The 16,422-nt window shown below is 35.7% G+C and overlaps 1 protein-coding gene across 7 annotated transcripts in view; it reads left to right on the forward strand.

The window, feature by feature from the left end:
- The window catches only part of LOC132098748 (ELKS/Rab6-interacting/CAST family member 1-like), a 201,058-nt gene that overhangs the window by 46,992 nt on the left and 137,644 nt on the right, over positions 1-16,422 (forward strand). For all 7 annotated transcript variants that reach the window (XM_059504904.1, XM_059504905.1, XM_059504906.1 and 4 more), the window contains 2 exons: positions 9,156-9,293; positions 12,220-12,360. In XM_059504904.1, the coding sequence (XP_059360887.1) occupies positions 9,156-9,293; positions 12,220-12,360 (279 nt within the window). The remainder of the gene's footprint in view (positions 1-9,155; positions 9,294-12,219; positions 12,361-16,422) is intronic.

Below are 16,422 nucleotides of genomic sequence, written 5' to 3' on the forward strand. Positions count from 1 at the left end.
CATTCAACGCACAGGTCAAACGAGAAAACGACAAACCGTACAGAGCTAGCAGGATTACTTCCAGTGAGGAAATACTAGCGAATGTGTCATTTTGCATTTTAAGAAAATTTTACTTTTTACAAGGGATATATCATGGACATGGAGGAGTTAAAGGGATAGTTTCATTTACTCACCCTCATGCTGTTCCAAACCTGTAAGAATTTCTCCTTTTCACAAATATATTTTTAAGAATGTTGGTAACCAAATACTTGATGGTAGCCACTGACTTCCACAGTGCCCCCCCCCCCCTTTTTTCTATGGAAGTCAGTGGCTCCCAGCAATTGTTTGGGCATCAACATTCTTCAAAATATATTTGTGTTCAACAGAAAAAAGAAACTCTGTTTATGGAAATGTAGCTAGAAACTAGGTGATTCAGAAATGATAATGATTTTGGCATTACTCGATCAGCTCATTAACAGAAGACTTCCAACATTAACATAAGAATAAAAATTCATCAATGAGAAACTTGACCCGCCCCGATGAATGATTTTTTTTTTTTTTTTTTTGCAAAGCTTAAGATTTTAGTCATATAGAATTCTGCAAGATAAATACTGCATCAAATGTTTCTTGCCCACTGTATAGTAGTGAAGTATGCAATTACGGATGCAGCCAAAGTAGCAAAGACTGCCTGTTTAATTCCAAGGGTCAGTGAGAGTGGAAATTATAATGTGAAAAACAGTTTTTGGCTGTTTTTGATGTTAAAAACATTACAAGCAGGCTTTAGAAAAATAAAATGTTTCAGACGTGGAGAATATGGCCTCTAAATAAGCTACACTGCTTAGTTTTTTTATTTCAAACAACATGTAGCACTGTTACATTTGCACGTACGAAAATGAGCTTTCCTACACTGTGCGTGTCTGTGTATATAAGTGAGTAAATGAATAGATACACAGTGTCCTGTGAAGTATGCATTCGTTCTCAGAGGAGGCCTAGTTTGGGTTAGTTTCTTTTTTCTTGCACTCTCCTTTAATGTCTGAACATCATTTTTTCTGCCGCTCTGAGCTGTTTGGCTTTGTAATTGTTTTCCCAGCGGCTCTGGTTCAAGTGCGAAGCTCTCTGCCTTTTCAGTGGCACTGTTTGTCTGCGTGGATGTGAGCGAGTGCGTGCCAAACGGAGCAAAACACCTCTTCCAGCAGCAGCTGAGAGATTCGGCCGCTCTTTTCCTACTTTGTTTATATTCAGTGTTTTGTGTTTAACTGAACACTTACCCTTTAACAGCCTGGAAAATAACGATAATTTAATTTGCAACTGTCAGATAAGGTGGCAGACAGATCCGCAGTGGAAGCGGCTGAACTAAATATTGAAAACAGCGGTTTGGATAGGAATTCTTTCACAAGTTCACTGCAGGACAGGCTGCAGAAAATAACATTTGTTAATGCGAGGAGGGAGGAATACAAGACGCAGTTCAGCAGAACTCACTCAAGTATGTAAACTTGCGTCGAACGTCTTGATGGAGAGCAGCTCTCTTTGGCATGAGAGAGTTGTCAGAGACACTTTGTCTTATGGATGAACATGGGCGGTGCTAGGGTTGGGTTTTTTTTCCACAAAATGTTCATGTCTGGACATTTTTAGCATTACTTATTCCAATTAGGGTTGCAGTTAATAAAAAAAAAATCATGTCTGAATCTTATTTTGAAATGAAATGTTTAAATTATAGCATATGAATACTGTTCTTGAGATGACACCAAAGAAATTAAACCTGTTTGTTGACTTTGCGGTCAAAGTTTTGCTCCATCGAGATGTAATAAACACCCAATATTGAGTGTTCCTCAAGGAATTTGTCCACAAACTTTAAAAACATAATCAGGGACATTGAGGTTCTTGCAAAACTCTTTTATTGAGACACAATTTCATGAACCTCATGAACTTTCAGCAAATCCAGCAACTATATTTTTCTTAGAAGTAACAGCCTGCTAACTTCTGAACAAACTTGACACTTTGACGACATAAAACTGTCGTCAAAGTACAATGTGCGTTGGACTACACTGCAATCAAAAAGTTTGGGGTTTGTATGATTTCATGTTTTGAAAGAGATTAATACTTTTATTCAGAAAGGACACATTAAAGTGATCTAAAGTTACAGTTAAAGACATTTAGAATATTATAAAAGGTTTCTGTTTCAAATAAATCCGGTTATTTTGAACTTGCATTTCATCAGAAATCCTAAAAAAATGTTTTGCGGTTTCCACAATGATATTAAGAAAACAGTTTTCAACATTGATGATAATAAGAAAATTAAATAATAAGATAAATTAGAATGATTTGATCTATGGAAGGTCATTTGACACTAAAGTCTAAAATAATGTCTGCTGAAAAATTTAGATATATTCAAATAAAAAAATCTAAAATATGTTATAATATTTTATAATAGTTGTTGTTAAAAAATGCAGCCTTGGTGAGACTTTTTCCAGAAACATCTTACTTTCCCTAAATTTTTGAAAGGTAATGTACAACAAACCAAAAGGGTCATCACTGTTTTAACAACAGTGATTTAAAATCCATACAGCGGTTTACGATAGGCTGAAACCAAGTTTAGTTGGGACATTTTCGCGCCAGTAGGATTGAGGGTTTTACTTCATTAACAATGACTCACTGCGCATGTAACGTTTCAACATGTATTATGAAGTGTATCATATTCCAGTATTTCATCGAAGGATGTCCCCATGCACATTCACAGAGGGTTTAGGCTAAACCCTGAACATTCACTGACCCCACAACCGTCCCCATGGATGAAGAGTTTCCAATTTGCTACACTTTTAAAGGCTGGTTCAGAACGCAGAATGAGTGTGTGCTTTTTTCCCCTCTTCTTTTCGACGACTAAGGGGCTGAAGAAGGCTAACAGGCTTAGCACCACAAGGAAAGCCTCTTAAACAGAGCGTGTCAGGCCTCAAGTCTAGTTGTGATCTTCTTGCTGAGGAAGAGACTATTACATTGTTTGTTACCGTCTTTCAGTTGAGAGAGAGAGAGAACGAGAGGGAGAAAGACACAGACAGAGAGAGCAGAGCTTTAAGAAGGCACATGCTAATAAGTGGCTTGTGTTAAAATAATGATAAACCCCACATCAAAAGGCTGAGAGTCTTAAGCCCCTAACGGTCTGATAGAGAGAGGGGACTCTGCTTTGACTTGATTGGGGAAAAGAAGTTCTACAGAAGTTTTTAATTAATCGGCACTTCCTCCTCCCCATCTCTCTCTCTCTCGCTCTCTCTCTGGGTCTCTCTCTCTCTCTCGCTTTCTCTCTCTCTCTCCCTCATATTCACTTTTCTATTTCAATTTGTTTGTTTTACACATTAAAAAAATTCAGATAAAAGCAGTGGCAGACCAAAAATTAAGTCCAAATGTAAAAAAAAAAAAAAAAAAAAAAAAAAATCTAATATTTTTAATGCTGCTAATAAAGCTGCTTTGAAGTGTTATTTATTATTATTCTTTTATTTTATTGCAATAACTAGCCCATTTATGTATGGTTTCAAATGTACACAAAAACAGAGTAAAAGAGTAATATTGTGAAATAATATTACTATTTGAAAAAAAAACTTAGTTTTTCTAATACATGTTAAAATCTAATTATTTCTGTGATGCAAAGCTGAATTTACTCAGCATCATTACTCCAGTTATTATGATCAATATTTAATATTTTGGTGGAAAACATGGTACCTTTTTTATGATTCTTTGATGAATATAAAGTTCAAAAGAACAGCATTTATTCAAAATAGGAATCTTTATAAATTCTCATTTTAATGCATCATTGTTCAATAAAGGTATTAATTTGTATCAGGAAAAAGATATTGTCCCTTATCATTATTAAATATTATTTTTGAATGGCATTGTTTATATATAGTAAATAATTTTAAATTAGGTTACATTAATTGCAATATAAACAATAATTGTAAAAGATATTTATTTCAAATTTTAGACTTTAGCTTTACTGTTTGTAGTCGTGGTGCTTTAAAAGGCGTGCATTAAGAGATGCAGTAAATTCATGCCCTTTAAAGAGCTTTAACTACAACTAGTAAAACTCCGACCACCTTGAATGTTTGAGTAAATCCAAATAAATGTGTCTGTTGCAATTTATTATATAAAACGAATGACTCACAGTTACACCGTGGAATTTTCCTTTTACTGTCACTTTATATCAAACGAGTGCAACTAAAATCATGTGATCCATAACTAGTCAACACAGCCCTGGCATGTTGACTACTGCCAGAACTAATCGACTAGTTTAGTTCCACCCCTAACATATGGTGATCAAAGCAGGAATATGAGTTTTGACAATTTTGAAAAATGAAGGAAAATGTATTTTTCTGTGTGGGACACAAAGACCGGCGCCGTGCCACTTACCTGTCAGGTCTCACCCACTCAGGTGCCAAACTCCTCACACTCATTTGAATTACTGAGGAGCGTGTGTGTTCTAAAAATGTACAAGAAAATTACTAAAACTTCAAACTAAATTTAAATGAAAATGGAAAATTACAATGGATTTTTTTTTAAATTCAAAATATTTTTAAGAATTATAATACTTTCTCAATTATACTAAAATAACACCTGTTAGAGAACCTTCTAATAAAAAGTGCTGGAAACATCTAACAAACAGTTTATCTTATACATACAGTATAACCTTCTTAATACCCATCTGCTGAAAATCTGCAGAAATGATCTCCCCTCCCGTCGCTCCACTCTGTGGGTTTGACATGTTTTGTTCGGCTTGCACATTGCATACAATTCTGATGCAACCCGCTGTAAACGCTCAAATCTTTTTCGTGTGTGTGCCTATGTGTGTTGTCTTGTTGTGTGTCATGTGCCTCTCTGTCTGTTTCCAGAGTTCATGCAACACTGACATGCAGCAGGTCACTAAGTTAAACAAAACACTCTTTTTATAAATCAGACAAACCCCAGCCTCTCTCTCTCTCTCTCACAAACACACAAATCCCTTAAGTCTCAAAGCGTTTGGATCTCTGACGGGAGGCTGCTCTTTTAGTCTCGTCTTGTCTTTTATCCGCTCACACACTCTCGGATGAAGCCAGAATTAGGGCAGAAGAGCTTGTGGGAGTGTGGGAGTGTGTCTACACACTGCTCTTCCCTCAATTTTAGATACCAGGTCATTGAATTCCGGTTTAAAGCTTCTCCCAACAGACCTTTTTTTTTTTTTTTTTTGCTTAATAAGCTCCTATTTGAACGTAATCATCATTTGGCTTGACATGGATCCCTGTAATCTAGATCTGAATGTCCATCTTCCCTTTATGAGGTAGATGAAGGCATTTTTCCACGTTTAGCTCTACACAGGATCGCAGTTTTCCCCTCAATGCGCTGATTGTTTTCCAAAATATAATTGCTGTTATCATATGACTCTTCACATGCATAATACCAGCGCTATGAAATATTCATGAGTGTATTGTGTGCGCTGGTCAAAGCTGCACAGGGTAACCCAAAACTCTGGGGGATGCTGGATAATGGGGCAGAGGAGCGTAATCAGGTTGTGCTACACAATCAGGTTTCATGGGCGACCGCAGACGATATCAAAGGGAAGGAGGTGGAGTGTGTGTGAATGTCTGTATCGTCTGACAGGTGGAGCTATCAGCTGTGTGTTTGATTGATTAACGAAGGGCTGGAGATTTTTAGGCGAGCATATTGGACATGCACTGTTATGTTTTTGCTTTTGCTACGTTGTTATTCCACAAAAAGTCTCCCAAGATTCCAAAGGAACATTCAGAACTTCTTTTTCCCCCACTCAGCTTTTCACTTAAAACTAGCTGAGACTAACCCCGACATCTGTTCAAACATGTCTAAAATTATTTAAAACAACAGACCCTGCCACACTTTTTATTATTTGAGCAACAACTGTCGTTTTTTGAACCAGGGCAAATTCATTCTAGGGTTTCTTCTCACTTCTCCCTCTGCCTACGTTTGTTATCCTTCTAATCGCTTTTGCCCAAACATTCACCCTTTTAATTAAATTCATAAGTCGACACAGCTTTATCTCTCTCAGCGGTCGAGTTCGGAAACCAGATTATGCCGCTGTCACAGTTTTCACTTGCTCTTTTCCGGACACTGAAAAAAAAAAAAAAATTTAAAAGTTTCTAAAATCGATTAGGCATTTAAAGAAAAAACTACAAAGAGAGAAAAGATGTGGGAGATGTGGCCGAAGGACAGATTTTTAGTCTATTCATTTTGTTTGGTTTATAATATCTGGGTATTTTTTTTTTTTTTTTTTTTTACTCAACTAAAATCCACTAAATAGGTGATTTTCATTACATTTTCAGTTATTTTCAAATAATAATTCATAAAAAAAGACAAAAAAAATATATAGCTTTATTATATAAGTTATGCCGAAAAATAAAAATATTTATATTTTTTTAATGGAAGAAGGAAAGATTTTTGGTGTGCTAATTTTATGTTTTTAATTTACTAAATTAAAAATGAGTGAATTTTCTTATTTTTTTAATGATTATTGTTGGGAACTCAGAAACGAAGACCAGGAGACTCTTGGGTAATCTTCAGCAGAATTCTTTATTGAGAATGCTCTGCGCGGCGCTGCAGTCATCAAAAGTCTAACTTGTCCTTAAGACATTGTAGTTTATATACATTTTAAGGGTGGCGGGATACACAGAGGTGGAGACAACCTAAACAAAGCATGCAAATGCAATACAGGGATCGGCCTGATGCTGGCCATTTTCCCATCTTTGATCTTGTCAGCATAACAGTGTCATTTAAATAGAGAGGTGCCTGACAGTATCGCTGATACCTTCACATTATCATAGAGACAAAAGCACAGCTGTGCCTTGAGTTTAGCAGGCACTTTTATCTTGGGACCTGTTCCTATAGTCAGGAAGTGCATGAAGACAAACCTGATTTTCCTGATTTGATCTTCTTGGATATGTCAGCTTTATTACCTCAAAATGTCTACTATTATATTGGAGCCTAGATTGAACGTTTTATAAATTTGTAATCTCACATTATCAAATGTCTTGAAGCATTAATAATAAATGATAATAACAATTGAAAATATGTAATATAAGCTGTAAGTGATTTATAATGGTTTATTTTTACTTTAGTTACAGAGGTTATTTTCATTATTTTCTTAAATGTTTTGAAACATGAATAATAAATTAATAAAAATAACAAATAATTTAGTAAATTAATTATAAATAAATAAATAAATATATATATATATATATATATATATATATATATATATAAACATTTTTTTAATCTAGATTAATCTCACTGTAATTTTGGAATTAATCTAGATTAAAATGACTCATTTAAATTCTGTCGAAGGCATTCAGGATATGTGTGCTACCCAAATAAAATAATGACTAAAAGTAACGTTAAGTCTTTTAGAACGCGTTTCTCAAGACAGGTGGTGCATTAGACCAGGGGCTCATCTCCTGTTTCCAAAATGCATCACAAACTGCTTGAGAAAGCTGTAAACGAATTCCTCATTGCACAATCTGTCTGCAGTGTGTATGCGTTTCGTATTTTTTTTATGCACCCATGTTAACGGATTCCAGCGTTCTCACGGTTGCGGTCCATCAGTGCGTTCCAGGAGCGTTGAGTCTGCAGCAGTGCAGCGATCGTTTACGTACCGAGTAGTCGACTGCAAACGCGTCCTGTGTGAAAGCACAATGAGTAGGAGTCCGTGCTGCTTCTGCACCACATACGTAACACACACGGACTGCATACGCACTGCAGACGGATTATGTGTGAAACAGGCATGCATCTTGTCGAGGTTTCCATTGGGAGGCTTCTAAAAAAAAAAAAAAGTTCCCTGAAGCAAACCCGGCTGCTTCAGCTGCATCCATGTTAGAACGTCACGACTGATGTGGTAATTTCACATTACGCATACACACAGGTTTAAAGACTCATTCTCGCCCCCTACAGATTCAGCTAGTTATACATCCGCGCTAAAATATCAAGGTGAAAGTCATCATAGCTCGCCTAGTATAGACCCAGCTCCCAACCCAACTTTGAGAATAGATTAACGGCGATATTTTTTTATCGCCCGATAAGAGTTTCACGTTAACTCAGCACATTAACGCCGATAACGGCCCACCACTAATATATATATATGATATATGATGTAAAATGATATTTATAAATGGAAGAAAGGATTACTAATATTGTTTGGTTTATTTTAAAGTTAGTGTTAACAATTAAAAAATAAGTGAGTAGTTTTCATTGTTTTCAAATGTCTTGAAAATTAATAATAATATAGTACAATATAATGTAATATAATATTGGCTTAATAGTGGTAATAATAACTTTATAGTTATTTAAATTATTTTCAGTTATTTTCAAATGTATTGAAAATTAAATAAAAAAATGAAAAGTGTATATATAGCAAATATTATATATAATGTAGAGTTAAATTATATATTTTTTAATTTTTAAGTGTATTTAAATTACTGATGTTTTTGTAATAGTGTTTTGTAACTGCCATAGCAACAAAATTTCTGTTGCCAACATTTCCGAATATACATCTTAAAACAATTATGTTTATATCAAAGACCATATATTTTCTCTGAATCTTGTTCAGCCCAAGAACTTTTACTCTAAACAGTCAGGGTAGGCCTGCTGATAAAATGTGTTTGCACACAGAGCGGCTCTATCAACGGCAGGTTGTTTCAAAGCAGTTATAAGAAACAAAAAAGGCAACTATTTATCAAATCCGTCAGCGTTTAATTGAATGTGAGACGGTAGACCGGAACAGTCAGTCTTTTCATTGAGCTGTCGGGACATGATGAATGGAGCAAAACGTGGAAATGCCCATCTCTCCCGTGCCATTCATCAGCTCCACGCCATCCGCGCACACAGATAAGGAAAGTTTATGAAGAGAATTAGTTCTGAATATGCTTCTAATGAGGTCATTATTTATTTTCAGCTGAACAGTGGAAAAAAAATAGATTGTTGTTAACCGATCCGACCCTCCCCTCGTTGCTAATGTTGTTGTATACAGAGTTGCTGTAAGTGCATGTGCTGAAAATAAAATGAAAAATGGCTTCACTTAGTCTACTCTGAGCATAAGTGTGAGTAAATGTTGTTTATTGTGCTTTAATAGATATGTCTTCATCTGGATCAGTTTGATGTTGTAAAACTGTCTCTCTCTCTCTCTCTCTGTGCAGATTGAGAACCTGCAGGAGCAGCTGAAGGATAAGGAGAAGCAGATGACCAGCCTGAAGGAGCGCGTCAAGTCCCTGCAGACAGACACTTCAAACACGGACACGGCCCTCACCACGCTGGAGGAGGCCCTGGCTGAGAAGGTGGACACCCACGAACACTCACATGACCACAGATTCATTTACGGCCACTGAAAACTAGTTGACTGTTTTAGTGTTGCCACAATGCCAACATTTTCATTGGTATGACTCTCACCCTTGAGTGTCCAGAGCAAAGCAAACAGGATTGACGTTACAGATGTTAATTATTACTTTTGCATTCATCCCTAATTTTTTGTATTTTCTGGAAGTATTGCCATCAGAGCAGGTGGAATCTAGAGCAGTTAATAATAATAATTAATACCCATACCTAATATGAATCTACAACCTAATACTATTAGAAAATAGTATATAAATATAACTAGTTTATTATTATTATTACTATTATTATTAATATCGCTACTAGTAGTAATAGTCATAGCATTTTCTAATTACAATTCATGTGAAAATGAATACTTATTAAATTAAACTTGTAAATATTATGATAATATTTAATAGTTGTAGTAATACCAGTTAATTGTGTAAATTAGTTATTCTTATTTATATTTAACATTTTATTAATAATACACTAATTTGTTGTTGTTTGTGTTACTGTACTATTATTATTATTATTATTATTAATAATAATAACAACCATTAATATTCATATTAAATAATAATATATGATCTAATACTAATAGTAAATATTATATAAATGTTGTTTATTATTGGCAGTAAACTAGTAGCATTTTCTAACTACAATTTAGATTATTTTATGTGTAATATTAATGTGTAGTCTAACACTTTTTGTTAATATTATATTAATATTGCATTTAGTTTTTTGTTGTTTGATTATTATTAGTCATTGTAGTAGTAGTAGTAATTTTGTAAATTATTTATTATTATTTATACATTCGAATAATATTACATAAAGTCGTTCATTATTATTATTATCATCTGTACAAATGGTGCTATTATTAATAACTAAACTGGATGTGGTAGCTTGTGTTGTCTCCCTCAGAGACATGATATCACAGGTGACGTGAACCGCTGTGAGTGTGTGTGACAGCGGTGAAGATTGTTCTGTCACACACTCTTATGTAAGGACTCAGTCATCCTCACACCATGATTGACCTCGCAGCAAGCGTACGGATCCACAGGTCAATCCCTGTCGCTTCTCATCAACTCACATCACATGTGCTATCGTCGTCACCAACGCGTACACGGAGTTCACTGAACATTTCAGGTCATGGGCTACCAGAATGACGCAGTTCTCCGAATCAACATATCCTCCCTCACCACCTGCCCCCTGAACTCCAGCTCATGAATATGAATGAATTAACCCCGGCGGTTATTAACATTGTCTTACACACCCGCAGTTTGGCAGCGATCTGCTGTTCTGCGTTTGCCCACTTCATCTCGCTCACATACCCTCACGCGCTGAGGTTTGGGCCTCCTGTTCCTCCCACCTGAGGGACGGAAATGAACTTTGTCAGCCATCTGCATATTGAAAAAGAGAGCTCTGGCTCTTTTACTGTACACACATACTCAAACACAGGCGGACACGTATGCACTTTTGCAGCACGTTCCCTCACACAGACATTTGCAGAGTGTATCTGTCTTACCCTACTTAAACACATGCAGTTTTCCATTTCACATGCCTCAGATGCCGTTCAATGCAAATTGTGAACTTGGTGTGAGAGTTAGCTGGCATGGTGATGAGCGGTCATGCTTAATGTCACAGCTCAGCGAGGATCGGCCAGGAACGTCGGCTCAGGAGAGTGAAATACAGCCCTTGCGGTGAGAAATGCAGTGCGGGCCTGAAAAAGAGCAGTGTTATTATTGTCCGGTTCGGCCGCTCGGTGTGTGAGTTTTGGCCGGCGTGGGTGTGAAAGTGCTGGAGGCTGGTGCTCTCTATGATTCCAGCCGTCCTCTTTCACAGGCCATCGACTGCGAATGCAAGGCTTCGCCAAAACACTCTTTCCTCAGACCTCTTATTGTCTCACGTTATTGCTCTGTGTGTTATTGCTCTTTTCCCTCTCTGAATTATTATTAAAGGTGTTTTTTTTTTTTTTGCGACTTTATTAAAGTGCGAGTACAATGCAGCATAGTAGCCGTTCACATAAGATCTGACTCATTTCTACTAAAGTTACTTCCATTTTCTGAAAGCAGACGCAGCCGAAAGTTCCAACACCTGGCTAAAGTTGACACATGTGTGAGATTAATGGATCGTACGCCAAATGTGTTCATTCAGATATGTTCCACTAGCTGTGCAGGGTTATGCTTAAAATGGGAATTAAGGAATTGGTGTGCCTGCGCTTTCTAAGCTTTTCTGCTGTTGTTTTTGGGTAAATTTTACAACCCTTACATAAACCACAAATTTCATTTCCTCTTTGCTTGTGCTACTTTTTTATTTAATCTATAATTTTTTTATTTTTTTAATCTTTATATGTATTGATTTATTAGTATTAAATATTATATTTGATTATATATAATAATAATAATAATAATACTAATGATAATAATAATAGCTTATTGCGTTAGATTAATATTTATTTATTTATTAAAAATAACGTAATACTTTTAATTTTAAGTTATATTTAAACAACAGTACTTAAACAACAATGAGAATAAATTATAATAATCATAATAGTCATATTTACTTCTTATATCAATAATATTATTATTAACTTTGCTGTGAATAGGTAGTTTGTGTTAGGTTTTGGTACATTTGAAAGGTTTGTCATTATTTACTCATGTTTTTACCATGGAACACAAAAGGTGAAAGGAACAGGGTGTAATTTACTGTAACTATTTATTTATGATCTTTCATGCGATTGCATATTGTACTGTATAGAAAACTAATTTTGTGTTCCACAAAAGAAAGTCAAATGGGTTTGTAACAACTTGAGGGTGAGTAAATGATTCTTTTTCTCTTTGATTCTAAATCACACGCTTAACATGTATTTTTTTTGGTGTGTGATGTTTGTAGGAGCGTATTATCGAGCGTATGAAGGAACAGAGGGATAGAGACGAGAGAGAGAAGAGCGAAGAACTGGACAGCAGCAAGAAAGAGCTCAAAGAGCTGAAAGAGAGAGTCAGCTTACTGCAGGGAGAGCTGTCCGATCGTGAGGTGAGAACTTGTTTTTTCATGAACAAACGAATGCTTTATTAATGCCAGTATTGTATGAAATTGATGATTTTTCCCAATCTGCAGTGTTTTTGGAAAGATTTCCACCTTGTATTCACCTTGGTCATTTTTTTTACCAATATCTTGTCTACAACATCATTTATTGTTGATGACCAAATAATAGGTCAATTAAAACAAAAACTTGCTGAAAACTTTCTCTCAGGTCATCCAAGATTTAGATGAGTTTGTTTTGTTTATCAGAACAGATTTGGAGAAATGTGTCATTACATCACTTGTTCACCAGTAAATGGGTGCCGTCAGAATGAGAATCAAACAGCAGATAAAAACACCACAATAATTAACAAGACTGTGAAGTGAAAGGCATTCAGACTGTTGATTCTGGCTAAAATACTCTGTCCATACGGCTTTCTCCAGTGAAATTATTGTCTCATCTGAATCAGGAGAGAAGTATGCACAGATCAAGCACAGTCGTTCTGACTGAAGAGGATCCATTGGTTAGCAAGTGATCCGTTAAAATGAAGAAACAAAATCCTCTCTATCTTGGATGTTCTGAGGGTGCAAATCTTCATTTTTGGGTCAACTATTCTTTTAAACTGCAATGTCATCTTGCAAACATATGTTCAGATTTGTGTAATCTTTCTGCATATTTGTGAACAGAAGTTTGGGTTTGCGGTGTAAATATTGCAGTCATGAATTGTGGCCTGTTCGCTCGACTAAACTCCACAACTAATCCTAACGATCCTCAACTAAATCTCTGTTATCAGGAGAACTGTAATTAAACGGTAAACTATTATTGTATGAATCATTTGGATTTGTCTGTGAAATTTTTGCACATATTTGCAAAAGATTAGCCTGGATTGTTTCTGTATGATTATATCTTGCATTTGTGAAAGCAAGTCATGTTACAGGTTTTTGTTCTGTGCAAACAAACATTCAAATGACCAACAAATCGCTCACAGGTTGGCGTCCAGCAGACGTCTTGTGCAATTTTGCATTCATCATGTTAGTTCAGATGGTGGTTTTTGCATTTATAATGCAGTAATCCTCTATAATGTGTCAAGTGTGGATTAAAGAGGTTGAAGCAGATCCCAGGCAGCATTAGAAACGTCTTCCTTAGATTGCACTGTTGGACGAGGTGCTCAGGCTTGATAGAGACAGACTGATTTTGTAGCTGTCTGCACAACCCCAGAGGAGCTGTAGTGATGAGAACAGACATGCTGGACCCGCAACACTGAGAGTCCTGTGTGTGTGTGTGTGTAGGTCATGAAGATAAATGGCAGATTCTAAATGTGAGGGAACGGCCCTTCCCAGAGAGCAACTGCTCATTTCTCTTTCTGTCTTCAACTCTGCTCTGTTGTTCACTTTTTTGCCTTTTTCCTTCTATCCTTTTTCTCTATCTTCTCACACTTTCTTGTGTTTTGTCTAGCATCTCTCCAATAGCCCTTACGTCAGTATAAAAGGTTGATTTATAAATTAAAGTTTGGTCATCGTTAACTCCCATCATGCTGATCCAAACCTGCATGATTCACGAATAGAGACATTTTAAACAGTTGTTTCGCTTGCTGAAGCTCTCTGAAAATTTCAGGCTTTATAAAGGACAAAAATGCACCATAAGTGGTTTATGATGTACAGGATAGTTTAAATGTTTTGCATTGCAGCATTATTTTAAAGCACATTTCCTCAAATTCTTATTGTAATGTGTCCTGCATGTTATTTTTATTTCATTTCACTTTGTTTCTTGATGAATAATCTTGGTGTCATCCAGACCAGTTCTGTGAACTGGATCATTTCAATGCAAAGATCCAGACCAGAAACTAGTGTGAATTATTTGAACATTCAGCTCACTGACTCAAGGATCCTGTTGTAATGGATAAATTCTCCCATATACATTCCATGGAATAACAACAGTCATAAGGCTCTGTAGTAAATGATGACCAAATGTTTATTTTTGGATGAAGTATCCCTCTAATGACTGCATTTGCACTGTATATGTACCCCATCTTTCCCACAGCATTGTGGTTGTTTTATTATTCAGGTTATTCTTGTTTGCTGTGATCTCTGCATTCCTCTCCGCTGTCTGCCTCTAGAACATGGACGATGCACATCCCCACCACTAAACCACTTCCCGTCTCACCCCCATACAGTAGTTTCTTATCATCTGTATCTTTGTGTCCCTTTCCATTTCCATTTGCTTCCAAACGTCAGTAGAAATTCCATAGCATGTGGGTGAATCTCATGAAATCATGGTTGACACCAAAATCAAAAAGAAAAATGAGAAATTATATAATTATATTTAAATTATAAGATGTAGTCAAATTGGAGATTTAAAATAATTACAGTGCAAAGCACCTTAATGACAACTAACCACAGTACCCCCCAAAAATTAGTATTCTTAATTATTTTTTTTACTGTATTACAGTTACAGTAATACAGTGACATACAGTATCATTCAAATGTCAGTAAATATATAGTTTATAGAGTACAGTGATGTCAAAGCAATACTTGTTTATTTATTTATACATTTAAAGAAATACTTAATATATGGTAAATATAAATGCTTTTATTCAGACACATTAAATTGAGTTATAAAATACATAAAAATATTTGTATATTTTATCTATCATCTATCAAAGAAATAAACAGTCATATAGTAGTAATAAATCATTAATATTTGTACTGCAATTTTGAATAAATGCAGCCTTTGTGAGCAATAAGAGACTTCCTTCATAAACATTATAAAACCATTTACATTTTAAACAATAGTTCAGTAGTTTGTGTGTGTGTGTGTGTATATATATATATATATATACGTATAGATGTGTACCTGTATATAAATTTTATTGTAGTAAAATCTATATTTTTTATATTTATTTCTTTTGATTTTGGGTTTAATTGTGCCCCAGACATCTCGTGCCAACAGATTTCATAAGATCCACCCATGTCCATCTGCTGCACATAAAAAAGCAGAGCGTCAGTGTCCTGGATATTTGCATTGGATCACAGCTGCTGTCCTGAGCTGCATGCAGCAGCCTCCCATCGCTCAGCGTCCCTGTATATCCCTCTCCTTGTTTTTCCTGCATTGTGTTGTTCCTGAGCTGTGACCTCTTCACTCCAAGCTCTTTCAGCCTCCCCTCCTACGCTCTAATCATAAAGTGTGGAGTTCAGCACATCCCATCATTCCCCTCTCCTGTTTTCTTTACCAACTCAAGAGAACGCGGGGCGGTAGTATGAACATTAAGTGTATATTTTGGTCCGTGGACTCCAGTCGAGTGTGAAATTGTGGGGCTCTCTGACTGAAAGCGGAAACTGCAGGAAAGGCATCATGGATGGAGGGCTGCAGTTTTAACAGTGTGCCTGAGACTCTGCTTAAAAAAAACAGAGCTGATGAACTGCATATGTGCAGAGGCCATTGTAATATTACACGATGTTTGTAATATTACTATTGAGATGTAACAGCTACTGTAACTCTAAATCGTCCTCCTGTTTCTTATTTTATCACTTTATTCCTCTTAAAGGATTTTTGTGAAATTAAAGGAACAGTTCACCCAGGACTGGAGCTTTGCTCTAGTCAAAAAGGATTCAAAATCACCATAATAGTATCATAAAGCAGTCCATGTAACTTATAGTGCTATATTCAAAGCCTTCTGAATTCATATGATTGCTTTGGGTGAGAAATAGACCATAATTCAAGCTTCCAGTAAGAGAGTCAGTGAGCTGAACTCAAACTGGATCATCTAATTTATGAACAAATCATTTAAAACTTGATCAAAAGATTGAATTTCATTGAAAATATTTGACTCATAAGAATGATTTACTTGCTCTAATGAACTCTTTATGAACTCATAATGGGGAATGTGAATATTTTCAGTGAATAACAAGGAAAATTTTGGTCTGTTTGTCATATAAAGCCAATGTATGATTTCAAAAGATTTAGAAAGTGGTGTAGGAGACATATGAGCCACATTTATGGTGCTTTTGCATCCTTTTATAAACTGGAAAGCTCTAATCTCAATTCATTATACAGTTACACCAAAGAAAGACAAT

This window comes from Carassius carassius, chromosome 22, assembly GCF_963082965.1.
Source record: "Carassius carassius chromosome 22, fCarCar2.1, whole genome shotgun sequence".
NCBI classification, from domain to species: domain Eukaryota; kingdom Metazoa; phylum Chordata; class Actinopteri; order Cypriniformes; family Cyprinidae; genus Carassius; species Carassius carassius.